The following is a 27752-nucleotide window of genomic DNA, read 5'->3' on the forward strand; positions in this document are numbered from 1 at the left end:
ATTGGTATTAGAGCACTTTAGTGCCATTTACCAAAGAGTAATTGTAGTAATCTGCAGCAACAAGATTACAATAATAACAATTGTATTTAACTTGCTTGTTGTGGAATGAGCTGACCTTAAACAACACATTCCATCAGAACCAAAAAAAGTGACAGAAAGAGGAAGAAATAGGCAATCTATCACACACACAGAGAGGGAACACACTGGAGATACAGAACAAAACAAACTAATAGATGCAACATTACAATGCACAGTCAAATTTGACACAACTTATTTCTGTCCTCCAAATTCAAGACCTGATTAAAAGGGTGCTTTGTTTTAATAGATAACAGTTTTAGTTCAGGACAGATTTAACAGTTGTTCTCACAACACATTCATCAACTTCTTGGATTTGCTAGCTCTTAATGTAGATGTTCATTTAGATGCTCATTTTGAAATATCCTTCCAGTTTAAAGTGTAATATGACCTAATGGTTTGAAAGCATTATATTATTGTTTTCCTGTTTTGTTGTGACTTTTTAAAGTAGCTTAAGCCCTCACAAAGCAACATACAAAGCATGAGACACAAAGTACAAGAGAAAAACAGTCACTGCAGAATGCATGTACAGATTAGAGGCACAAATAAGATGATGATAATAATAATAATAATTAATAATAATAATAATAATAATAATAATAGAAGGTGCTCTGGGGGCACAAACTATTATGGTATAAATTATTGTTACCCATTAATAGGCTTACCCAAATGCCAGAGCTGGAAGAAGCTCATAAGAAGAGACCTGCCGGACTAAACCAAAGACCTACCCACTAGTTTAGCATCTGAAAAGTCCTCAATCGTGACATGAGCACAGTGGCCCCCTCCCTCTCATGTTTCCCAGCATTTGGTATTCAGAGTAGTTTGGGGGCCGCCATTACGATAGCCCCATCTCCTGCACATGGCAACCAATCAGAACTTAACGGCATATACTCAAAAAAGGACCCTTGAGGTACATCTTCATGTGCTGTCAGGATCATACAGATGAAATATAATATGTTGGTTCCTGCATGGACAAAGGGATTCCCTTCTTAGACCGTAACAGATCTACAGTACTTCATCGCTATGTAACACTGGCCAATTTTATTTGGTTGACCTGGTGCACCACCTAAAATTAATCTCCAGCTTAAATTAGACTGCAGTTGAGAAATCAGCCTGAGTTGCAACGTTCATTCAATCATTCAATCTCTCTTCAATGTTCCGTTCTGTGTGCGCATATTAAATGCACACCTGGCACAAGGCATGCTAGAGAGGGGTGTTAGTACTGTGTGTGTGTGTGTGTGTGTGAGAGAGAGAGAGAGAGAGAGAGAGAGAGAGAGAGAGAGAGAGATCGAGGATGAACTTCCACAAAGCTCACTACATAGCCTTGGACAAGTTTCTAACTGTCGGCTAACTTTCACATTATTCTTTTAAGGAAAAGGAAGATAAGGAGAGCCCTACTAGATTAGACCAAATCCTGTCTGTACCAGCATGTTGTTTCCTGCAGTGACCACTTCAGGCTTTGGACTTACCCTTCCCTAGACAATAATCGAACCATTTTGGAAAGAAGCACTGTGCTGCTACAGTTCAAAGTTGGTAGGCAGTATAGTCGAGTGGGTTGACTACTGAACTGGTTAAACATTTGGCATGTGGAATATACTGCCAGGGTGGCTATCTATCCACATTACCTACCTTACCAGGTTGCTATGAGTTAATTACAGGAAGAGAATCACCACTATCCTCCTAGTGCAGAGCTTTCAAAACTGTGTGTTGTTACATGTTAGTGTGTTGGCTGCAGTGTGCAGGTGTGTCGCATGAACACTCCCCGCACTCCTCCCAGGGTTGGAAAGGGGTTAATTTAACCTCTAGGGGTTTGCTAGTAAAACTGAATTATTGTGTTGCAAAATGATTCATGTCTAAAAAGTATGTCACCAACATGAAAAGTTTGGAAAGCTTTGTCCTAGTGAAATTCCTAAGGTGTTTTCAGAGCGGAGTGGTTTTCAGACTGTAGTGTTAGGCTTCTAGGGGGGTAGATCCAGGGGCGGAGAAAGGGGTGTGTGGTGGGTGCGGTCCACCCTGTGTGTCACCACTGAGGGGAGTGACAAAATGTCGGGAGGCACTCACTGCGGGGCCTGCAGCATGCCCTAGCCACATGTCTCTCCTGGGAGAGATGCGGTGGCTTGAGGACGTGCAGACTCTGCGCTGCCGAAACGGTCCACCTGCTGCCTCCCCCCCCCCAGCTATAGGGTGGCTGAGTGCGAGGAGGCAGGCAGACTCCGGAGGCCCCAAGGTGTGCCTTGCCCCTATGGACGGCTCGTCCTGCCCCTAGGCATGCCACCCCAGGCGCCTGAGCACCTTCCTCCGCGGTTGGGTAGAACTAGGACATACTGAAAATGTGGTAATGGTAAACTTGCTTCCCATTAATCTAAAATGACTCTGAAGTCTAAACTTGCTTGCTACATTTAGCATATGAATACAGTACAGCGGTACCTTGGTTTAAGTACACAATTGGTTCCGGAAGTCTGTACTTAACCTGAAGCGAACTTTCCCATTGAAAGTAATGGAAAGTGGATTAATCTGTTCCAGACGGGTCCGCGGAGTACTTAACTTGAAGCATACTTAACCTGAAGCGAACTTTCCCAGTGATGGAGCTTCATGCTCCGGCACTGGGGGCGGGGCTGGCGCTCGTTCTGGGGGCTGGGCGTGCCTCTCGGAGGGGAGGGGCACACGTTCCGGGGGCAGGGCGGGCGACCGCGATGGCGCCCCTTGGAGCCTGCCGCTCGGGGCGACCCGCCCCCACCACCCCTATCTTCCTACACCCCTGAACTTTCCCATTGAAAGTAATGGAAAAGGGATTAATCCGTTCCAGACGGGTCCGCGGAGTACTTAAACTGAAAGTACTCAAACCGAAGCGTACTTAAACCGAGGTATGACTGTAGTAACATTAAATGTTGCTTAACTTAAGATGTATACATTTGTTCTAAATTTCTTTCAGCTCCTGTTTCAATAGCCCATTCTATACAGGAAACTTACTGTCCTATCTCAATGTGTGACATGCACAAAAGAAAACTGATATGAATTGGCAAAGAAAAGGATAAAATAATGCTTTTGTCTTTTTTTACTTTATACACTAGCATGTAACAATAACATTGCTTTATAGACTGGGCTGATTAGAATAAGGCCAGAAAGCACTTCAGAGCAGTGAATCACAAATCAAACAGTTACTCTTTGTATATGTAACAGAGGAGGTGTACAGCCATTTTAACAAGTAGCACAGGCAATGCTTTGAAATATATGAAGGGAAGGAAACCACTGGAGGCCTCTTTCCCCCCCTGCTGGTGTTGCTGCTGGTTTCAAGGCCAGCTCAGCCCACAGATCACTGTCTCCTTTGTTTATGTGAAAAAAAGAAAAGAAAGGCAGATGGAACTTCATATAATACAGTGCACCATTTCCCCACCCCTTGCAGAATATGGAAACTGCTTGAGCAGAACACTGAGCCTTTGGAACTGCACCAGGGTAAGAACTTGTGAGAATGGCATCTCCTTCTGTGGGATTTTTACCCCAATTTTCTGCTTCCATTTCTTCATTATCTATACATACTATCGCCTGTTCTTTTCACTATGTATTTATCTTATTCTTCCCCCTGCCACATTTCTTATGTCTCTCATTTCCTTTCCTGCACCCACTTGCCATATTTGAACTTTCACTTTCTTCTAACTCTGGGCTTGTCCAGAAGACAATTTTTTTAAAAAGCACTGTACACATTTCCACTTTTACATATCTACCCCTTCCCAGGGGCATTGTGGCCCTGAGTCTTTTTGCACTGGGCTCCAGATCACCTCCCCCTACACTTCCTTATTTTTTTTTAAAAAAAACCATGTTTTTGCATTGCTAACAGGGCTGATATACATGCTGCAAAGCACAGAGCCCATGAGACCCCAGCCAGTGACCATCTTAATGACCTACATTTGCATCTATACATACAAATTAGCAGCTGCACATTTTATGCAGAATTTGTGTCATGGCCTTAGATCTTTTAAGTAGCTAGGCAACAGCTCTGTCTGTTAGCAGGAAGGACCATAGCTCAATGATCTGAGGTCCCAGGTTCAATCCTTAGCAACTCCAAGTAGGGCTGGGAATGTCCTCTGCTGCCCATCAGTGTAGACAGTGGTGAACTAAATGGTCTGGCTTAGTATAGGGAAACTCGTTATATCCACACCCACCCACTTGTCCTTGTTTTCAAACTCCCCTCCTGGATCCCTGTTCTCCTCAAATATGAGAGAATATAAACAAGATCATGTTGGGTGGCTTCACATGAACCTGTTTTGAATAACTACCGTATAAAGTCTGGGTTTTGGACTCACAATTCATAACAAATCTGAATTCTACTCACACAATGCACTGGCAGGAAGCAAGAAGAATGGCAAGAAAATGATCTAAATGTCATAAATGACTAACATCAAATCCATTCTTATAACTTCACATGTATGTTGATAAGAGTCTGAATCAGCAATGACTAAGCACTGTAAAGAGGGACGTGGGTGGTGCTGTGGGTTAAACCACAGAGGGCTTGCCGATCAGAATGTTGGTGGTTTGAATCCCCGCGACAAGGTGAGCTCCCATTGCTCGGTCCCTGCTCCTGCCAACCTAGCAGTTTGAAAGCACGTCAAAGTGCAAATAGATAAATAGGTACCACTCCGGCGGGAAGGTAAACGGAGTTTCCGTGTGCTGCTGTGGTTCGCCAGAAGCGGCTTAGTCATGCTGGCCACATGACCTGGAAGCTGTACGCGTGCTCCCTCAGCCAGTAAAGCGAGATGAGCGCCGCAACCCCAGAGTCGGTCATGACTGGACCTAACAGTCAGGGGTACCTTTACCTTCAAGCACTGTAAAGATATTTTAGGATCAATGAAGTTCTCAGTTCGGGGGGGGGCAATGAAAATGGAAAATGCCATGCTATAATTAGAAATGGGACTGACAATAAAAAAGGCATCTGCAATCCTGGCTTAGCAATGAGGACTTTTAAATAAATTTGGAAAACTGGGTAAAATTTTAAACACTCAGCCTCAGAAGGGATACTGTTAGCCTGAAAAAAGACATGACAAATAGTTCACAGCATATTCTCTTAAATAAATGGCTAAACTGGGGCTTTTTAGGCACACTCTAAAAATAATTAAAAATAATAATTCACTAAACCACTACAAGGTAGGTTTAGGATGAGATGGGATTACTGGCTCAAGATCACCCACCCAGTTTGCTTCCTGGCTTAGAGAAAATGAGAATCTAAGTTACTCTGTCTCCTAGATAAACCACACTTTGCTTATGTTAGGATCAGAGGTATAGCTGGGCAATTTAAAACTCTATAAGTAATGGTCTTCTAGTGCCCGCCGTCTTTAGGATCCTTTTCCTAAGACGGTCCTGGGACCTGACGGCGCCACTGGCGACTGCTAAACGGACCCAAAGATCTGTTCTTCCGGATTAAATTAGAACCGGAACTATCGATGCACAGCCCTAGTTGCTGAGCCGAGATTGTTTGGCGCTGCACCAAGGTGCCGCCGGCTTACGGAGAAGGTGCACTCGCTCTTTCCTTCCCCCAGTACCGAGAGGAACCCGGGCAGAAGCCGGGATGGAGGCCGCGGCTGGGGCGCTCGTGTCGTGGTGTGTGGGGCAGCTGCGTGGCGGCTTCGGACTGGACGTCGGCGAGGAGCTTGTCCAGTGAGCTGTGGAAAGGGGAGGGGAGGGGAGGAGGAATGGGTCGATTTGCCGAGCCGTTTACCCCGCGCCATAGTTATGGGGCTCCTGTGCCTTTAGCAGCTGTGGGACAGGCAGAAATGCCGATACAGGCACCGGAGTTGACGTGTCTGTTGTTTTTATTACACTGGTACAGTACCTTGGTTCTCAAACTTAATCCGTTCCGGAAGTCCGTTCCAAAACCAAAGCGTTCCAAAATCAAGGCACGCTTTCCCATAGAAAGTAATGCAAGGCGGATTAATCCGTTCCGGACTTTTAAAAACAACTCCTAAAACAACAACTTAACATGAATTTTACTATCTAATGAGACCATTGAGCCATTGGTAGATACATTTTTGTTAAATCAATAAGAAGGGGTGCACTGATCTTTCTGAGTGTGGAGTTTGTATATTGTATCCTGGTGCATTCAGCCATAACTCTAATTTGCTACTACATTGTCTCATTTAGTTCTTTATTTTGCCTCAGTGCCCTTTGTTGTTGTTGTTGTTTAGTCGTTTAGTCGTGTCCGACTCCTCGTGACCCCATGGACCATAGCACGCCAGGCACTCCTGTCTTCCACTGCCTCCCACAGTTTGGTCAAACTCATGTTCGTAGCTTCGAGAACACTGTCCAACCATCTCGTCCTCTGTCGTCCCCTTCTCCTAGTGCCCTCCATCTTTCCCAACATCAAGGTCTTTTCCAAGGATTCTTCTCTTCTCATGAGGTGGCCAAAGTATTGGAGCCTCAGCTTCAGGATCTGTCCTTCCAGTGAGCACTCAGGGCTGATTTCCTTAGAAATCAGTGCCCTTAGAATCTCATTATACAAATAGCATGTTGAGAAATTAGGTAGCAAAAGCATTTAGCCTTCATGTTGTATTTTGAACAAGGCATTCCTACAAGCTTCTGCACTCTCTGTTCCTTTATAGGTATATCTTGTCTATTGAGGATGAGGAGGAGATTCGAGATTATGTTACTGACCTAATCCAGGGGGCAGATGGCAAGAAGAAGCACTTTGTGGATGAGCTGGTAGCCAGATGGCAAAAGTCCTGTCAGCCATCTTCTGACCCTTTCCCAATATATCGGAAAAAAGATGGTAAGTGGGAGTATAATGAGGCAGTAAGCAGAAGAAATAACTGTTTGATCGCTAAATTGCAACATTTTTAAATTACCACTGAATCCAGTTGCATTACTGAAAAATATGATATCTTAATCTGAATTGTTCTTGGTGCTCCTCATGAAAGGTGCTGTTGGTAAATTGTTGCACATTGACTTGTGCTGATGGCAAGTGATGTGGTGCAGAGAGTGGGGCAAAGCATCAGCTGGATGGTGCCCTGTAATGAATTGTGTAAGTGAATGTTACAAGGAGAAGGGAGAGGGGAGTGGCAGGAGCTATTGAATTTTCTTTACTGTGCATTATTTTTTAGATAGCTCAGAGGCTCCTCGGCCAGGAGACCAAGGCAAGAGGGGAAGACGCAAAGGGAGAAACAAACAGGAAGCACCTGTTCATGTTGAAGCTGAACAGCCTGTAGAGGAAGTAAAAACACCACTAGATTTAGCCAAGGTAGGTGCATTTGTTGTCCACCATTGGGTCAGATTGACTTTGTAGGTGCTTTATCCAAAGACAGAAGCATTGGTTGTAATTTTTTACTTGAAGAGCATAAAGGAGCCATTGTATTTCAGTTGTGGGGACTGATAAGGAGCCTGCTATTCTGAGAGTCAAATGTTTCATCTTTTATCATAGAATGTACGGATAAATCTGTCATCAATGAACAGAATCTTTCCACTTTCTGTCCACATGCTTTTTAAGGACATAAGTAGGAAAAGTTAAAAAGGGAAATCACCTAAAGCCCAAATTTGAGTTCAAGGAGTTCTGACTGTTGATTTCTTACATACATTTTTTTGTTGAGAATTTAAACAAATATGCAAAGTCAGTGTGTGCTGTTCCTTTTTCTTCTGTGACTAAAAAGACAAAGAATTAATGGCATGCTTTCTCATTTAGACTGCTTTGTTTGTCTCAAAGTCTTCCAGAGTGTGCAATCCATGCTATTTTCTCTCAAAAATATTTTCCACTCAACAGGTTTTCCAAGATTTGCTGACTTGCAATAACATTACAAGTGGAGAGAGGGTTCAATTTAGCTCTGAGGTGGTCTTCATCTGCTTCCCTTTCTCTCCTGGAATCCTTTTAACAGGGCAGTTGGTAATAGATAGCCCAGCTAGAGCAGGCCCTTATGTATTTGTTGACTGCCTGCCTAGCTCTCTCCCTCTCCAGGAAAGCTTTCCATAGGGTCATTTGTGATAGAAGGCACTGTAATCTCAGCAGATCTTGTGGCAGCTGAATAAGTATTGCCTAATCTTTTACCGGGACGCGGGTGGCACTGTGGTTTAAACCACAGAGCCTAGGGCTTCCCGATTGAAAGGTTGGCGGTTTGAATCCCCGCGATGGAGTGAGATCCCATTGCTCGGTCCCAGCTCCTGCCCACCTAGCAGTTCGAAAGCATGTCAAGTGCAAGTAGATAAATAGGTACCGCTCCAGCGGGAAGATAAACGGCGTTTCCAGAAGCGGCTTAGTCATGCTGGCCACATGACCTGGAAGCTGTACGCAGGCTCCCTCGGCCAGTAAAGTGAGATGAGCTTCGCAACCCCAGAGTCGTTCGCGACTGGACCTAACGGTCAGGCGTACCTTTACGTTTTAATCTTTTACCAGAAAAATCACAGTCAATAAAGCCATTGAAATTGATGAAGTCACTACTGTTTCCAAATAGTTGAGGCATTGGTTTTTGTGTTCAGATTTTTATTCACAACCAGAAATAAATTATTATTATTATTATTAAAAAAACAGTATGCCACTGTTTCTTTTATTGAATACCGTACAGTGGGAACACTTGTGACCAACAGCTTTAACATACTATTAGGCTTTGTCGGCAAATTTCCCACCATTTTGATTTGGCACATTCACCCTAACTCTTTTTTACACAATTTATTAAATAATTCAAACCCTGTTTTCCAGTTTGTTCAAAGCAATTTCCTGTGCATATCTGAGTACAATTTTTAAAAATCATATCAGTAAATTTTATGAAATCCTAGCAGACCCGCTTTATAAAATGTAATCCAGATACCAATTAGGTGCTCCTTTACTTCATCCTCTCCAATTGTCACCTGTAAACTTTCGTTAAGAAATCCTTTCCTATCTCGTAGGAGGTTCCCCATTTAACTAAACTCACCCCACACTCACTTTCTGACAGATCCACATGGAGTGGGTGTTGCTCCCCCTCCCCTCTGCTGCCAACCAGCATATGCACTCCTGGGTCTTTTCAAGGCAACGGGAATACAAAGTTCTGTCCTTCACAAATGAAGTAAGAACAAAAGAAGAGCCTGCTGATCAGACCAATGGCCAATCTAGTCCAGCATTCTGTCCTCACAGTGGCCAACCAGATGCCTCTGGGAAGCCCATCAGCAGGACCCGAGCGCAACAACACTCTTCCCACTTCTGATTTCCAGCAACTGGTATTCAGGGGCGTATGGACTGACAGTGGAGGTTTGTTTGGCGTTGTGAGGGCCATGGCAGCTTTCTCTTCTTTCTCCCAAGTAGGGTGCCTTAAAGATCTGTTCATATCTCATGAAGGCATAGGACAAATCCTTGCAATCAAATCTCAGAAAGTTGTTTGTATGGTTCTGTGCTTGGCAGAAATAGTTCTGCTGCCACGATTCCCTATTCTCATAATGATAATTCAATGATACAGATGACATGGCTTCTCCTTGTCCTGCATGATAAAGTAAGTTGATAAAGTTAAGCTAGAGATAACTGGAAGACTTCCCTGATAGGTGAGGCATAAAAAACTTGAGTACCAAACAAACTGCAAGAAGGGACGATGATTAGGTTGTTTTGTCCTGAGGGAACCTTCCGCAATCTTTACGTTGGTCAAAAAGAAGTGCAAAAATAGATAAGGCATTTCAGTTCAGAAGATTCTCATTCCAGTTGTTCTCTGAAATGTGTTTTCTTCTCCCCTCCTGCAAAACCTCCGCATAACTTAGGCCCAGGAGATAAACAGCGGCAGCTCCTCCTGCAAGAAGAAGGCAAAATACGTCAATTTGTACACGAAGGAGGGTCAGGACAAACTGACAGTCATGCTCCCGGGGCGCCACCCTTGCGAGTGCTTGGCTCAAAAGCACAAGCTCATCAACAACTGTCTGACATGTGGGCGCATCGTCTGTGAGCAAGAAGGCTCTGGGCCCTGCTTATTCTGTGGGACACTGGTATGTTAACAACCTCCTGTATATATTTGTGTGCCCCTCAGTTTCTACCTTGCTTAATCATACCGGGTTAGCACTATATTGTTCAGTATCCTGTATAGTGCACTAAGCTATATCTGTTTTACTTCTCAGGGAAAAGAGGAAAGGCTTATCCCTCTTTGCTGTTCAGATCTAAATCTCTCATCAAAGAGAGAGCTGCTTCTCATGTGACATGGATGCATGTTCTTAGACCTTCTTTTGAAGTTTTATTCTAAACATAGTTTGTCTCACGGACATAAGCTTATTTAATGTCCCGACATCTTGCTTTGAAACTTCATAAACCAGTACCATGAGAAGCAGTTCCAGGACAATTACAAGGGCTGTCATGGAAGCTGTATTTCAGAACTGCTGGTGGATTTTGGTGTTGAGCAGGGAGCAGGTGAAAGGTAGAGTTCAACGGATTAACCCCACCTAGCAAATTGAGGTACAATCTGAAACGGGAGCCATGGGAAGCAGACAAAGACAGGAGTGCACCTCGAATCTTCTTATGGCTGCCCTTTCATATATGCACAGTGCTTAGAAAAAAATTAGGCACTTGATAACAGGTTACAGGTAGGTAGCCGTGTTGGTCTGATGTAGTCGAAACAAAATAAAAAAATTCCTTCCAGCAGCACCTTAGAGACCAACTAAGTTTGTCATTGGTATGAGCTTTTGTGTGTGTGTGTTTTTTTTAATTGTTATACTTATTGTTCATTTGAAATGAGGTGAGCCACCTTAGGCATAATTCTGTAGGAAAGCGGCATACACGTCAGCAGATGGTGCTGATGAGCCAACCATAGAAGGCAATTGCATGGCCATGTGTTCTGCATGGAGAGAGCAGATCTCATAGATCTCCATTCTCTTTTAGGTATGCACAAAAGAAGAGCAGGATGTCTTGCAACGAGATTCCAACAAGAGCCAGAAGCTGTTGAAGAAGCTCCTGGCAGGTTGGTAGCTTATTTTTGTGGCGGAATGGAGGGGAGACTTGAACACAGACCTTGTTTGCAGGATCAGGGAATTTTGCTAACTTTAAAGATTTGCAAGAAGGCAATCCTTTCTTACACAGGTTAGAGTATTTTAAGTTTTATTTAGAAGAGTAGCTAAAAGTGTTCTGTCCACTAAACAGTGGACTAATCACTAAACAGTGTTCTGTTTTAACGCCACTTCCTTCTGGATAACCCTGGCTGGGTTGGACGTTGCACTTGCAGCAGTCTTTGGTGGCTGTTGTCAACCATTTTTATTTGAATGACTTGCTTGGTCCCCAACTAAATGCACTTTCAGAGCCAATCAGAGACCTTTAGAAGCATGATTTGGATTGAAACCACTTCCTCTGCTGAGGGGGAAATGAATGCTCTATTTGCCACGGATCCAAACTGCTCCCTCCAAATGGAGCATTTGTTTGTGGTTTGGATTCTCTTCCTCATCGTATATCAGAAGGGGGCAGTAAGTAGCAAATGGTTCCCAGCCCAATTTCATGTAGGTGGCAAGGCAGGGGGCAAATGTGGGAGAAAGAGAGAAATGGGGGTGGCTTTGCCCACTTTTGGCTCTGGCCCGCATCCCTCGCCAGCTTCACCCCACCCATGTGCCAAGGGAATGCATCCCTTGACAGATGAAAAGGTTCTCCATCCCCTCTTTGTGTGTTGGTGTACGGGCAAGCCTATGCAGAAATTATTCTCAAAGTGCCAGGTGGATGTGTTAATTGGTGCATGCAGTGCAGGTCGCAATGAACGCTTGTGGATTTCAGGCACTGAGAGTTCAGGAAAGGTGGATATAAGTGGCAAGGACATACTCCCCCGCCAGGAGTCTCGACTCAAGGCAGGTCTGGAGGTGGCTGTGAAGCACAAGGACAAGCTGTTGGAGTATGACAAAACAAGGTACGTGACAGAGCGAGTCAGACATCTGTCTACATCCAAAGGCTTTCTGAGCGGAAAGATTCTCCGATCCTTCTTTATGAGCAGCCTGAACCACAAGATGAACTCTCCTTGCTAAAGCTTTAAGGACTGATTTCCAGTTTTAATATTTGCAGTTTCCGTCCTTGGCCCTGTTCTTGTACTTTCTCTTGTATAAAGCACACGTTTCATTTTTTACTCAGCAGGTTGCTTTTGACAGAAAAACCTTGAGGTTTTCTTTAAAAGCTTTAATGTGAAGATGCTCACTGTGCCAATCTCGTCTAGCTGGATTTCCCTTTTAGCAGGATAACACCAGCAAGGGGGTGAATTTGACAATTTCAGCTACTCAGAGCCAGTTGTTATGAGGAACTGGCCATTATATAGTAATAATAATTTATTATTTATACCCTGCCCATCTGGCTGAGTTTCCCCAGCCACTCTGGGCGGCTCCCAATTGAGTGTTAAAAACAATACAGCATTAAATATTAAAAACTTCCCTAAACAGGGCTGCCTTCAGATGTCCTTTAAAAATAGGATAGCTGCTTATTTCCTTGACATCTGATGGGAGGGCGTTCCACTGGGTGGGCGCCACTACCGAGAAGGCCCTCTGTCTGGTTCACTGTAACCTCACTTCTCGCAATGGGGGAACCGCCAGAAGGCCCTTGGCGCTGGATCTCAGTGTCCGGGCTGAACGATGGGGGTGGAGACGCTCCTTCAGGTGTACAGGACCAAGGCCGTTTAGGGCTTTAAAAGTCAGCACCAACACTTTTGACTTGTGCTCGGAAACGTACTGGGAGCCAATGCAGATCTCTCAGGACTGGTGTTATGTCGTCCCGGCAGCCACTCCCAGTCACTAGTCTAGCTGCCACATTCTGGATTAATTGCAGTTTCTGGGTCACCTTCAAAGGTAGCCCCACATAGAGTGCATTGCAGTAGTCCAAGCAGGAGAAAAAACTAGAGCATGCACCACTCTGGTGAGACGATCTGCAGGCAGGTAGGGTCTCAGCCTGTGTACCAGATGGAGCTGGTGGACAACCACCCTGGACACAGAGTTAACCTGCGCCTCCATGGACAGCTGTGAGCCCAAAATGACTCCCAGGCTGCACACCTGGTCCTTCAGGGGCATAGTTACCCCATTCAGGACCAGGGAGTCCCCCACACCCACCCGCCTCCTGTCCCCCCAAAACAGTACTTCTGTCTTGTCAGGATTCAACCTCAATCTGTTAGCTACCATCCATCCTCCAACCGCCTCCAGGCACTCACACAGGGCCTTCACTGGTTCTGATTTAAAAGAGAGGTAGAGCTGGGTGTCATCTGCATACTGATGAACACCCAGCATACTGATGAACACCCAGCCCAAACCCCCTGATGATCTCTCCCAGTGGCTTCATGTAGATGTTAAAAAGCATGGGGGAGAGGACAGAACCCTGAGGCACCCCACAAGTGAGAGCCCAGGGGTCTGAATACTCATCCCCCAACACCACTTTTTGGACACGGCGCAGGAGAAAGGAGCGGAACCACTGTATAACAGTGCCCACAGCTCCCAGCCCCTCTAGATGGTCCAGAAGGATGTTATGGTCAATGGTGTCAAAGGCCGCTGAGAGATCCAACAGAACTAGGAAACAGCTCTCACCATTGCCCCTAGCCCGCCAGAGATCATCGACCAGCACGACGAAGGCAGTTTCAGTCCCATGATAAGGCCTGAATCCTGACTGGGAGGGATCCAAATGGCTTGCATCTTCCAGGCGTGCCTGGAGTTGTTCAGCAACCACTTGCTCAATCACCTTGCCCAAGAATGGTAGATTTGAAACTGGGTGATAGTTGGCCATATTGGCTGGGTCTAAATATGTTTTTTAAAGAAGTGGTTTAATGACCGCCTCTTTCAGCAGGCCTGGGAAGGCTCCCTCGCAGAGGGCAGCATTCACCACCCCACAGAGCCCATCACCCAGCCCTTCCCGACTCGCTTTTATTAGCCAGGATGGGCATGGATCAAAGAGACAGGTGGTTGGTTTCACTCGTCCAAGCAGCCTGTCCACATCCTCGGAGGTAACAGATGGACCACTGGTCTGACTCAGTATGAGGCTGCTTCCTATGTTCCCTGACACCTGCAGATAAAAAAGGGGTCAGATAGCAGGTGATGGGAAAGACCTCTCCCTGAGCCCACCATTTTTCTTTTGAGGGCTGCAATCCCTGTTGCAAACTACATGTAGGCACTGAGCAAGATGAAAGCCAGAAGTTTCTTTCTTTCTTTCTTTCTTTCTTTCTTTCTTTCTTTCTTTCTTTCTTTCTTTCTTTCTTTCTTTCTTCTCCCCACTCCACTTTCTGCCCTCCTAGCCTCCTAGAATAGGCTGAGAGCTGCATGAAGTGAGCATGAGGAGCCATAGGTTGCCCTCTCCTGAAGTAAACTGTGCAGGGCTAAAGGAACAAATCGGTCCTTTGTAATGACACCATGTTTCCCTCGGGGCTGCTGGGTGACCGTCTTCTGGTTTGCATGCTAGCGCTCGCCGAACTCAAGTCATCGATGACGAGTCAGACTACTTTGCTACCGACTCCAATCAGTGGCTCTCAAAACAGGAGAGGGAAGTACTGGAAAAGAGAGAGAAGGAGCTACGAGAGCTGAGGCATGCTTCTCGACTCTCCAAAAAGATCACAATTGACTTTGCCGGACGGCAGATCCTGGAGGAACAGGGTGGCATGGCAGACTATCACAGCAAGTGAGTATCATGGCACAGTAGGTCAGGGTGGTGGATTCACTTTTGACAAAGAGGAAAGCTTGATGGCTACACAAGAAACTGCTCCTTTTTGGTCAAATGGATGTAATGTTTGAGGCTGGTCTTTCCCCCTTGTCTCATCCTTCTCCCCTTTAAGAATAGGACTTGTAATCATCCAGTTTGCTCTTACTGTTGAAGGTCTTCTCACTTCCACTTCCTGTTTTGTCATAGTCACATACACAAACAAGGATAGAGAGTGTGTGGAATCGAACAGATGAAGCTCCTAGGATGGTACTTCTTTGCATCTGCTCCTAGTGATGAATGTAATAGCCTGAAGTGAAACAGAGCAGGGCTTGCTGTAAGGATTTAAATGCACCTCCTGGGAACATTTTTCATTATTAACAATATAGACTCGCACGTAAAATATTTAAGATCAGGGTTAATTTGCTAGGACCCTTGTGCCAGGGAAAAAAACTGGCTTACTGAGTGGTCATTAAACCTTTCCTTTGAGTGAAAAGAAGAATTGCTTCGCTGAATTAGGCCAAGGTGTGTCTATTTAGTCAAGCTTTCTGTCTCTAACAGTAGACAGTCACGTGCTGCTGGAAAGCTCACAAGTACTGCATGTTGCTGACCATCCCTAGTTGATTGTTGAAATTCTGCAGTAGTCAGAGGGTCCATTAACCTTTCTTGGCAAGTGGTGCATTTCATGAATTGGTCTTTTTATCACCTCACCACTGACATTGCAATTCCTATGGCAGAGGTCTTGCTACAGTTGTATAGCCAATGCACCTATGCACGGTGTTTCTATCTTTCTCCAAGCAAGGAAGTTTCATGTAGCAAAGAAGGTGAAGGGAGCCTGGGAAGGCATTTTCAGTTGGACAGGTGCAGGATAGTTTGTAAAGACTAATGTAGAACTGGTTGGGTCTCCTTGCAGATTGGATGAAACAATTGAAGCTATCAGTAGGGGAACCTTGACCAAGCCAAAGCAGAACCCTGAAGGAAAATATGAAGAATCCGGAGTCCTGGTGAACCCAAACCTTCTCCAGCCAGCTCCTGTGGTCAGTACTCTTCCTCCTTAACAAAATTCTAGATCTCAGATGGGGAACCTATGATCTTCCAGATGCAACTGGTGTTGCAAAGCTAGTACAACACAGCTTCAGCCAGCAAGTAGTTGAAAGGGTGGTACACCAAATATGAAAAGCACAAGCATTCAAACATTTACAAGCAAAGGGAAGCAAAGGGGCAGTTATGTCCATATATGGCAGTAATCCTTTCACTAGCTTCTACTGGTTTAATCAAAAGGCATAGCAACTTTCTTATCTTTGCCTCCTTCCTTTGTCCTTAACGGCTATAGCAAGAGCTCCTGCAAAACTGTTGTTCTGTCCTTCTCTCACAGTTTTCTTGCAAACACAACTTTCGCATTCCAACTTTCACTCGTTCAACCTTTCTCACACACACCTCAACTTTTAATTTTTTTTATTTCTATAACTTACACGACAATGTTGTTGTTTAGTCGTTTAGTCGTGTCCGACTCTTCGTGACCCCATGGACAATAGCACGCCAGGCATTTCTGTCTTTCACTGCCTCCCGCAGTTTGGTCAAACTCATGTTCGTAGCTTTGAGAACACTGTCCAACCATCTCATCCTCTGTCGTCCCCTTCTCCTTGTGCCCTCAATCTTTCCCAACATCAGGGTCTTTTCCAGGGAGTCTTCTCTTCTCATGAGGTGGCCAAAGTATTGGAGCCTCAGCTTCACGATCTGTCCTTCCAGTGAGCACTCAGGGCTGATTTCCTTCAGAATGGATAGGTTTGATCTTCTAGCAGTCCATGGGACTCTCAAGAGTCTCCTCCAGCACCATAATTCAGAAGCATCGATTCTTCGGCGATCAGCCTTCTTTATGGTCCAGCTCTCACTTCCATACATCACTACTGGGAAAACCATAGCTTTAACTATACGGACCTTTGTCGGCAAGGTGATGTCTTTGCTTTTTAAGATGCTGTCTAGGTTTGTCATTGCTTTTCTCCCAAGAAGCAGGCGTCTTTTAATTTTGTGACTGCTGTCACCATCTGCAGTGATCAAGAGCCCAAGAAAGTAAAATCTCTCACTGCCTCCATTTCTTCCCTTTCTATTTGCCAGGAGGTGATGGGACCAGTGGCCATGATCTTGGGTTTTTTTTTGATGTTGAGCTTCAGACCATATTTTGTGCTCTCCTCTTTCACCCTCATTAAAAGGTTCTTTAATTCCTCCTCACTTTCTGCCATCAAGGTTGTGTCATCTGCATATCTGAGGTTGTTGATATTTCTTCCGGCAATCTTAATTCCGGCTTGGGATTCATCTAGTCCAGCCTTTCGCATGTTGAATTCCGCATATAAGTTAAATAAGCAGGGAGACAATATACAACCTTGTCGTACTCCTTTCCCAATTTTGAACCAATCAGTTGTTCCATATCCAGTTCTAACTGTAGCTTCTTGTCCCACATAGGATTGGACGACAATTAAGTCCAGCAATGCACAGTTTGGCTATTTATTCTCTAAATAGTGTTGCTTGAACAAGGGCTCTTTTGCCACTGGTGAGGCAGAGAACCAGCCCAGGGATCTGTCCAGAGTATCTCCTGGCAGAGGCCTAGTGAGGTTTGATTATGTTTTTATATATGTTGGAAGCCACCCAGAGTGGCTGGGGCAATTAATAAATTGCTATTATTCCTGGACAGCAGAATCTTCTGGCACTGTACTATAGTTGCATGGGATTGTGTATGCTTCCCCAGATCTTCAGGGTCCTCATTGGAGGGTTACTTGTTGAGGTTTGAGTCTGGGCTCAGTATAAGAGTCACAAGCAATGCTGTCACCTGGAACCTGTTAGGATTCTTGCTCCGTGCTTGTAGTCATGGGATTGGTTTTATCACATGACGATGTATGTTTTCATTCCACAGAGTGGGAAGTGACGGAGACAGGATGTTTATATTACTGTATTCTGTGATGTAGGACTATTGTCCTTTTTTCTTTCTCTTTGCTGTCTGATGAGAAAGAGGAAGGAGCTGAGTCAGAATGCTCCGAGTGTATTATATGTAAATAAAGTAGTTTAGCCAAAATGCTGTGCTGCTGAGTCTGTTACATAAACTGCTAACACTCTGCAGGTGTTAAGTGTGCTGATACCTCTTGGTATCAGTCGCTGTGGTGTTCAGGCTAGAGGAAGCTTTTGAAGCTCCTGAACAACCGACCAGGAGGGAGAGAACATGCCAGTCGGGCATGTGTCTCTGCCAGGGTCCTACACACGAGTAGGACGATCCTGACAGAACCTACAAGCTTCACGCCTCCCTGTTTTGCAGTTTAAATAGAGAAATGTTAACCTATTTGTGTGTTGTTCTTGTTTTAAGTGGGTGGAGCAGACTGGCTTGCTCCTGCACAGAAAAAATGTCCCTTCTGCAGAGGGTAGAAGCGAGGCATGTTTGGAAAGAAGTCGCTTACGAATTCAGGACCGAGAAATACAGGAGATCTCAGATGATGGCTGGTGCCTTAGCATGCATCAGCCTTGGGCCTCACTGCTGGTCAAAGGGATCAAAAGGTAAGTAGAAGACCTGAAACTGGGAGCATTTGAGACAGGGAGCAGCTTGTTTAAGGGAAACCCTTGTGTAGTTATCTGTTGATGATTTCCCCTTAAATGGAGTGGCCTCTCTTACCTAATGAGCGTTATCCAGAGCCTCTTAATTTTCTTTAACAGTAACTACAATGTGTAAATAACAGGGACATGAGGCACTTTTGTCCTTGCTGCAATGTAAGAGACACAAGGAGAGCTTTCACTTGCAGAAATATTCATTGGGGCTTAATTTTCAGTAAAGGCTTATTCATGTAATAGAGGGTGAAAGGAATCTAATGCATCAGCTAGAGCACTGAACTTAGACCTGGGGACTCAGGTTCAAACCCCTGCTTGGGCTGTCTCACAGGGGTGCTGCCAAGATAAAAGGACTGGGAACTGTCAGCTTCTTGGATAAAGTGTGTAGTAAAATGTTACATATTTTTAAAAGGATCAGCTTCTAGTGTTCAACTTGACCTATACTTACTGGCTTCTAGCCTTAATTTTTTCACTTCACATTTCAAGTGTTAGGTGGCAGTGTTTTCCTCTATTCCTCTGGGTGGAAAGGAGATAACCTTTTGAACAACTGCTGTATTAACTTAAATGTAGATTAGAAGACTGAGGGTTGTATCTATCGCTAGTCCTACTCAGGGCAGATCTGTTGAAGTTAATGGCTATAGGGCAGAATGGCGGTGTGGTGCAGGGCTTATGCATGCTCTGCCAACATGCGCAGGAGGTGAGAATGGAACCCGCACGTGAAATGGTTGTTGCCTGTATTTACTAATTTCAATCAGACTTCTGTTACATTAGATTCAAATCAGAGTACAGTCATACCTCGGTTTAAGTACGCTTCGGTTTGAGTACTTTCAGTTTAAGTACTCCACGGACCTGTCTGGAACGGATTAATCCACTTTCCATTCCTTTCAATGGGAAAGTTCGCTTCAGGTTAAGTACACTTCAGTTTAAGTACTCCGCGGACCTGTCTGGAACAGATCAATCCATTTTCCATTACTTTCAGTGGGAAAGTTCGCTTCAGGTTAAGTACGCTTCAGGTTAAGTACAGACTTCCGGAACCAATTGTGTACTTAAACCGAGGTACCACTGTATTCAAGTCCAGGTATGGTTGCAAAATGAGTTTTGTGTTAACCTTGAATTTATTACAAGCCAATCAGGATGTTTTAGGTTTTTAGATATGCTGCAAGCTCCCCAGAGTGGCTGGGAAAATATTATTATTATTATTATTATTATTATTATTATTATTATTATTATTATTATTATTAATTTAAACCACTTCTGATGTGATCAGATTGCTGCTTGGCTGTTGAGCAAGCTAAGTGCCATTGGGTAAGTCACTGTTTCATGGCCATAGCTGCCTCACACAGTTGTGGAGTGGGTAGCAAGGGCCAATGCCACCTATAGCATCTTGAGCTCCTTGAAGAAAAGGGGTGATAGAAATTTGATAGATTAATATGGGGATTTTCTCACTGCTTCTTTGCTGTATTTGACTTCTGTGCTTTTGAGACTATGGAGACTGCATGGCTCTTCCAAGTAGTCTTGGGCTTCAGCACATCTTTTGCAAACTGACTTGCTCAGCTCATGCTCTCTGGTCCCCACCCCCACCATACTTTTAAAGCAGCATCATGTCACTTTCCCCTTCATGGATCAATGCCTTGTCGTGGCGAAGGGGCTTGAATAACTCAGAGAAGCTATGAGCTATGCCATGCAGGGCCACCCAAGATGGACAGGTCATAGTGGAGAGTTGTGACTAAACGTGATCCACCTGGAGAAGGAACTGGCAAGCCACTCCAGTATCCCTGCCAAGAAAACTCCATGGACAAAGACAACAGGCATATAAAAGTTATGACGCTGGAAGATGAGCCCCTCAGGTCGGAAGGCGTCCAACATGCTACTGAGGAAGAGCAGAGGACAAGTACAAGTAGATTCAGAGCTGATGAAGCGGCTGGGCCAAAGCCGAAAGGACGCTCAGTTGCGGATATGCCTGGAAGCGAAAGGAAAGTCCGATGCTGTAAAGAAAAATATTGCATAGGAACCTGGAATGTAAGAACCATGAATAGAGGTAAGCTGGATGTGGTCAAAAATGAGATGACAAGAATAAATATCGACATCCTGGGCATCAGTGAACTAAAATGGAAGGGAATGGGTGAATTCAGTTCGGGTGACTATCATATCTACTACTGTGGGCAAGAATCCTGTAGAAGAAATGGAGTGGCCCTCATAGTCAACAAAAGAGTGGCAAAAGCTGTAATGGGATGCAATCTTAAAAATGACAGAATGATCTCGATACGAATCCAAGGCAGACCTTTTAACATCACAGTAATCCAAGTTTATGCACCAACTACCGGTGCTGAAGAAAGTGAAATTGACCAATTCTATGAAGACCTACAACACCTTCTAGAAATGACACCAAAGAAGGATGTTCTTCTCATTACAGGGGATTGGAATGCTAAAGTAGGGAATCAAGAGATAAAAGGAACAACTGGCAAGTTTGGCCTTGGAGTTCAAAATGAAGCAGGGCAAAGGCTAATAGAGTTCTGTCAAGAGAACAAGCTGGTCATCACAAACACTCTCTTCCAACAACACAAGAGACGACTCTACACATGGATATCACCAAATGGGCAGCATCGAAATCAGATTGATTATATTCTCTGCAGCCAAAGATGGAGAAGCTCTATACAGTCAGCAAAAACAAGACCTGGAGCTGACTATAACTCAGATCATCAGCTTCTTATAGCAAAATTCCAGCTTAAACTGAAGAAAGTAGGAAAAACCACTGGGCCAGTAAGATACAATCTGAATCAAATCCCTTATGAATACACAGTGGAAGTGAGGAACAGGTTTAAGGATTTAGATTTGGTGGACAGAGTGCCTGAAGAACTATGGATGGAGGCTCGTAACATTATACAGGAGGCAGCAACGAAAACCATCCCAAGGAAAAGGAAATGCAAGAAGGCAAAATGGCTGTCCAACGAGGCCTTACAAATAGCGGAGGAGAGGAGGCAAGCAAAATGCAAGGGAGATAGGGAAAGATACAGGAAACTGAATGCAGATTTCCAAAAAACAGCAAGGAGAGATAAGAGGGTCTTCTTAAATGAGCAATGCAAAGAAATAGAGGAAAACAATAGAATGGGGGAAACCAGAGATCTGTTCAAGAAAATTGGAGATATGAAAGGAACATTTGGTACAAAGATTACCATAATCAAGGACAAAAGTGGTAAGGACCTAACAGAAGCAGAAGACATCAAGAAGAGGTGGCAAGAATACACAGAGGAATTATACCAGAAAGATATGGAGGTCTCGTACACCCCAGGTAGTGTGGTTGCTGACCTTGAGCCAGACATCTTGGAGAGTGAAGTCAAATGGGCCTTAGAAAGCACTGCTAATAACAAAGCCAGTGGAAGTGATGATATTCCAGCTGAACTATTTAAAATTTTAAAAGATGATGCTGTTAAGGTGCTACACCCAATATGCCAGCAAGTTTGGAAAACTCAGCAATGGCCAGAGGATTGGAGAAGATCAGTCTACATCCCAATTCCAAAGAAGGGCAGTGCCAAAGAATGCTCCAACTACCGCACAATTGCGCTCATTTCACACGCTAGCAAGGTTATGCTTAAAATTCTACAAGGCAGGCTTAGGCAGTATGTGGACCGAGAACTCCCAGAAGTGCAAGCTGGATTTCGAAAGGGCAGAGGAACCAGAGACCAAATAGCAAACATGCGCTGGATTATGGAGAAAGCTAGAGAGTTCCAGAAAAACGTCTACTTCTGCTTCATTGACTATGCAAAAGCCTTTGACTGTGTCGACCACAGCAAACTATGGCAAGTTCTTAAAGAAATGGGAGTGCCTGATCACCTCATCTGTCTCCTGAGAAATCTCTATGTGGGACAAGAAGCTACAGTTAGAACTGGATATGGAACAACTGAGTGGTTCAAAATTGGGAAAGGAGTACGACAAGGTTGTATATTGTCTCCCTGCTTATTTAACTTATATGCAGAATTCATCATGCGAAAGGCTGGACTAGATGAATCTCAAGCAGGAATTAAGATTGCCGGAAGAAATATCAACAACCTCAGATATGCAGATGACACAACCTTGATGGCAGAAAGTGAGGAGGAATTAAAGAACCTTTTAATGAGGGTGAAAGAGGAGAGCGCAAAATATGGTCTGAAGCTCAACATCAAAAAAACCAAGATCATGGCCACTGGTCCCATCACCTCCTGGCAAATAGAAGGGGAAGAAATGGAGGCAGTGAGAGATTTTACTTTCTTGGGCTCCTTGATCACTGCAGATGGTGACAGCAGTTACGAAATTAAAAGACGCCTGCTTCTTGGGAGAAAAGCAATGACAAACCTAGACAGCATCTTAAAAAGCAGAGACATCACCTTGCCGACAAAGGTCCGTATAGTTAAAGCTATGGTTTTCCCAGTAGTGATGTATGGAAGTGAGAGCTGGACCATAAAGAAGGCTGATCGCCGAAAAATTGATGCTTTTGAATTATGGTGCTGGAGGAGACTCTTGAGAGTCCCATGGACTGCTAGAAGATCAAACCTATCAATTCTTAAGGAAATCAGCCCTGAGTGCTCCCTGGAAGGACAGATCGTGAAGCTGAGGCTCCAATACTTTGGCCACCTCATGAGAAGAGAAGAATCCTTGGAAAAGACTCTGATGTTGGGAAAGATTGAGGGCACTAGGAGAAGGGGACGACAGAGGACGAGATGGTTGGACAGTGTTCTCAAAGCTACGAACATGAATTTGACCAAACTACGGGAGGCAGTGCAAGACAGGAGTGCCTGGCGTGCTATGGTCCATGGGGTCACGAAGAGTCGGACACGACTAAACGACTAAACAACAACAACAACAACAACAATCATGTCACTTTAAACAGTTATGTCCCCCCCCAAGAATCCTGGGAACTGTAGTTTAAGTGTGCTGAGAATTATTGGGAAGCCCTTATTCCCTTCTCAGAGGTCTAATTCCCACACTTACTTGGGAGAATGATTGTTAAGCCACTCTAGAGAGGAGAGTGATCTTGTGCTCAAATTTTGCATGCGGGTTTCCTGCAGGAATTTGGGTGGCCACTGTAAGAACAGGATGCTGGACTAAAAAGGGCTAATGGCCTGACCCAGCTGGCTCTCCTTTGTTCATATGTCATTGCCATCAGAATGGCGAAACTCCAGGATGAGTTCAGAGAATGTCAGCTTTGAAATAAAAGTAAAAAGTTTGTTTCTGGCAGTGTATTGTAGCTGGGGGAAAATGTGCCAGCAGTTTATGGATAAATGGGGAAATGTATAAACTTTGGTGCTTTGAAGATCATGATTCCTTAAGCCGGTCTCCTAATGCCTGAGGTCCTTTCATGGATTTTCAGCTTGCAACTTTAATTCTGTCACTAGCGCCTTCTTTTTGAAAGGACTGTCTGTGCCAAGGATGCTTGCCTCCCCCAGAATACACAGCTTGGATGCTAGAATGGCAATTCAGTGTTCCCTGAATCATGTGGGTGCCGAGGAAGGCATTCCTCCTGGGGATTGAATCTGTTTCTGTTCCTTCCTCTCCAGGGTAGAAGGCAGGACTTGGTACACATCACACCGCGGTCGATTGTGGATAGCAGCTACAGCCAAAAGGCCAACCCCTCAAGAAATCTGTGAGCAGGAGGCTACCTATAAAATACTGCTTGGGAAAGGTGAGCCCCACCCCCCTTAAGACCTTTGGATTGCTTACCTGAGTCAGGGTGTTTTTCCTTGGAGGCCATCTGGCTAAATGAAAATGAGTTTGTGGGCTTCAGAGTGACTACTGCTATACATGTTCTGATTATTTATATACTGCATATATGTGTACATAGATGAAAAGAATGAGAGGACAGGTCCCTGTCTCCTAAGGGGCTTACAATGTGAAAACACAATTGGGGTATCAAAACAGGGCCATTTGCTATGCCAGCTGTGGATAATGAGGGATAAAGTTCAACAACGTCTGGGGACCCCAAGTTGAAGAAGTCTGCCATAGCTTTATTCTGCTGCCACCGGCTCTTTTCTCCTTTGCCTCACATTTTTCTTTTCTCAGTCTCATTTTAAATACTGCAAGAGCTCAAATTCTTCAGTCTGAATACAACTTTTGAATTGCATAAAATGTGTTCTAACCAATTAGAGAGTTAGAGTGCTTCTTGCCAATGAACCTGGACTGAATGTAACACTTGACCTTAGATAATACCTCAGCAAGGCCTGGGGCTGATCTTTGCACTCGCTGGAGGCATGTTAATGGAACAGATTAGAAGGCCTTGGGAGACCGAGGTCCTCGTGGAGAAATGCTTTCCCCAGGATCAGAAAAGCTTCCCTAAGCAAACATACTTTTGTCCAAACCACGAAATTAGCTGTATAAAACAGTGTGGAGAGAGCTCACGCAAGGCAGTCGAAGGCTAATCAAGACCATGTGGAGAATGGCAGGGCGCTGCATCACATGTCTGAGCTTGCCTAACAATTTTCTCTCCGGCTTGCCATAGATTTGGAATTTCCCAAAGATTATCCCTCTGGCTGCCTCCTTGGCTGTGTAGACTTGATTGACTGCTTGTCGCAAGAGCAATTTAAAGAGCAGGTGAGTGAGCACTAAAAAAACAACCTGCTCGGTTTTGTGAGTGTTGAAGCTGGAGCACATTATTTGGCTGCCTTTGGCAAAAATGGAGGTCCTCCTTTCTCCTTCCTCCCCCCAGTATGGTGGCAAAGTTATGCTACACTCAGTTATGATTTTCCTGATTGGAGGTTTCCAAAGGGGCTGTGAGTGTGTCCCTTTCAAGTTCTGCTGCTTCTGTTGCTTCAAGCATAGGAACCTGCCTTATCCTAAGTCAGTACTATTTATCCATGTAGCCTACCCAGTGTTGTGTGTTAGGTTTTCAATAGCCAAGATTTTAGGCTGCGGTCTTTCCCATCATTTGCTGCTTGGTCCTTTTTGACCAGGGAATTGAGACTGGGGACCTTCTGCATGCAGGGCATGTGCTCTGTGGTCTTCTCTCTAAAGCGACACCTGTTCCTTTGGTAGAGTTGGGCAGGCACCAGCAGCTTGATTTTCCAGAAACGTAAGAGAAATCGCCATAAAACAAAGAGTATGAATTAAAATTTAAAGCAAGTCTTCTGCACACAGGCCACAGGTTCGTTGCAGGTGATATCTCTTGGATAGGATCTGTTCTCGAGCTTATGGTGGAAGCAGAGGGGGGGTGTCTGACTGTATGTGGGGTGCACTTCTCAACCTTGTGTGTGGCTTTGAGCGTCAATCCTCTCTCAGAGCCATGTCAGTTGTGACCTGTACAGTATTTGTTTAACCAAATCAGTTCTGAGTCAGGGAAATCCCTTTTTGAATAGGGCTCCTGGCAACCAGTTGGTTGGTTATTGATTTATAGAAGCAGCTGCAGCTAGGCCAGCACACCTACCGTAGTAGATTCATAGTAGTCCCTTGGCAGGGAGGGAGATCTTTCTCTATCAGACAGAAGCAGCCACCACTGCTTGTTTACCCATGTTTGGTAATGTTATGCACAGAGGCAAAATCTTCTGTTTGTGAACTCGGAATACTCAGTAGTTAAAATGCATACCCACCCACACACTGGTGTTTCATTCACAGTTTTCTCCGAGGGAGGCTCAGTAAGTGGCCTTTGCATCTGAGCTTCAAAGGGACCCCTCTTACTAGTGTATCCCTGGCCTGTATTTAATAGGTTGTATGTATCTAGTTGTTAGGGCAAAATTCTGGGTGCGAGAATGCTCAGCCACCCAGCTCATCAGGCAAGGGCCTGTGGTCGTTGCGGAGTATAAAAGGAAGGAGTCCAGCCACGATCCGGAGCAAACAGCAAGGTTTATTACTGTGCAGCAGGTTCAATGCCAGACTGAACACCATGAACAGGGCTGCAAGAACTTTTAAAAGTTCCCACCACCATCCCATAATGCACATCGAAAGCATCATACATACATCACTTGTGACAGGGTAAAACTTCAGAAAAGGGGAGGTGCAAGGGGCATTAGCATACAGGTAAACAGGAGGTAAACAGGATTAACATAAGGTAACAATGCACGATTGATAAGCAAGTACCAGTAAGTATCTGGGAGGGGATCCTTGAGTACCTGGCGGGGGAAAAACAATGGGTCCAGGTGTGAGTATTGCCTCTGGCTTCGGAGGGTTGGGAATGGCAGGAGATGGTACCTGAATGGATTATGGATATGCAGAGGAGCACCACCCTGGCTACCTGACCTCTTGCTTAAAGGATTATGGCTGTTCCCTGCATCCCTGAGAGCCCTTGGCCAGAGTAGCAAAAGGGGGTTTCATTTAGAAATAAAGATACACAGTATTCATTCATAAAGAAATATGGTTACATAGAGTCTCAGGCAACAGAGAAAGGGTAGGAAAGGGAGCCTTTATTACACAGGGCTTGATCTTGAGGGGTTCGTGTTGGTGCAATACTAGAGTGGTGTTGTAGGATCAGACGGGGTCCCCTTGAGGGCATTTGTGCCAATCTTGATTCCCAAATGAAGCCTCGTTTGGGTGCCCCCCCCTATAAAATTCCCTAACACTAGTGATGGGATATCTGGATTTATTTTGTTATGATGTTATGTATTTTGTGTTTTTAATGTTGTAAACCGCCCTGTGATCTTTGGATGAAGGGTGGTATATCAATTTAATAAATAATAATAATAATAATAATAATAATAATAATAATAATAATAATAATTGTACCTAAACGTAGGCCCCTTCTGCAGTGTACATTTAAAGCACTCATACCACTTTAAATAGGCGTGTCTTCTCCCAAAGTATCTTGGGAACTCTTGGTTTCTTAAGGGTTCTGAGAGTTGTTAGGAGACACCTTTTTTTTTCCTTCTAGAGCCACAGTTCCCAGAGTACTTTAACAATCGATTTCTCTTCCCAGGGAAATCAGGAAAGTGCAGCTCTTCAAGGGGAATATTGTTGATCCATGATGGGAGTTATAGTTCAAAACACCCAGAGGGTACCAGGTTATGGGAGGCTGGCACAAAGGTACAGCGGTACCTGTACCTTCCTGCAGGCAAGAAGATCAAGCTTACCATGATGATTCACCTGCAGAGGTACTCTAGAGCGGGAGATCCTTCCACTGTCCTTCAACTGCTTCCATGAGTTATGGTTTGGGATATGGCTGCATTGGGTTGAGCTCTGCAGAAAGGAGCACTGTCTTTAGAGTGGCTGAGCAGTGGTGTAGAGCCAGGCATGGCTTTGTCACAGTGGGGAAACCTTGTTATGTTCCTTGACCTCACCTGAGGGCATGTGACACAACCGCTTTGCTGAGGCTGAGCAGATCTGGATCTGGTCACTGCCTGGGTGGGACGCCATGATTGAGTTTCCTGATTGAAGGAAGGCAGCAGGGTGTAAAGAAATGTGACACAAATGGTTGGCTGATAACACATGTAGGATTCCTTCTGATGTATCAAAACTTTCTGAAATCTTGCATTCTTCAAGCCAGGTTATCTGACTTTTAGGTTATCTGCTTCTAGGCAGCCAGCTCTTCAACACTGACAGACCTCCCTATTACAGGTATATATAGAAAGCATGGGTGGGG

At 44.7% G+C, this 27752-nt stretch overlaps 1 protein-coding gene across 2 annotated transcripts in view; it reads left to right on the forward strand.

Moving 5' to 3' along the window:
* The first annotated feature begins 5592 nt into the window (after positions 1–5592).
* TRIP4 (thyroid hormone receptor interactor 4) overlaps positions 5593–27752 on the forward strand; it is a 40955-nt gene continuing 18795 nt past the window's right edge. Inside the window, exons 1-11 of one of the 2 annotated variants that reach the window (XM_035131547.2) lie at positions 5593–5724; positions 6666–6832; positions 7164–7300; positions 9772–9993; positions 10877–10955; positions 11753–11882; positions 14396–14611; positions 15543–15666; positions 17982–18169; positions 23749–23873; positions 24687–24778. In XM_035131547.2, the coding sequence (XP_034987438.2) occupies positions 5636–5724; positions 6666–6832; positions 7164–7300; positions 9772–9993; positions 10877–10955; positions 11753–11882; positions 14396–14611; positions 15543–15666; positions 17982–18169; positions 23749–23873; positions 24687–24778 (1569 nt within the window). In that variant the 5' untranslated portion in view covers positions 5593–5635. The remainder of the gene's footprint in view (positions 5725–6665; positions 6833–7163; positions 7301–9771; positions 9994–10876; positions 10956–11752; positions 11883–14395; positions 14612–15542; positions 15667–17981; positions 18170–23748; positions 23874–24686; positions 24779–27752) is intronic. The other variant, XM_060283009.1, reaches the window with a different exon arrangement.

This window comes from Zootoca vivipara, chromosome 14 (assembly GCF_963506605.1).
Source record: "Zootoca vivipara chromosome 14, rZooViv1.1, whole genome shotgun sequence".
NCBI classification, from domain to species: Eukaryota; Metazoa; Chordata; class Lepidosauria; order Squamata; family Lacertidae; genus Zootoca; species Zootoca vivipara.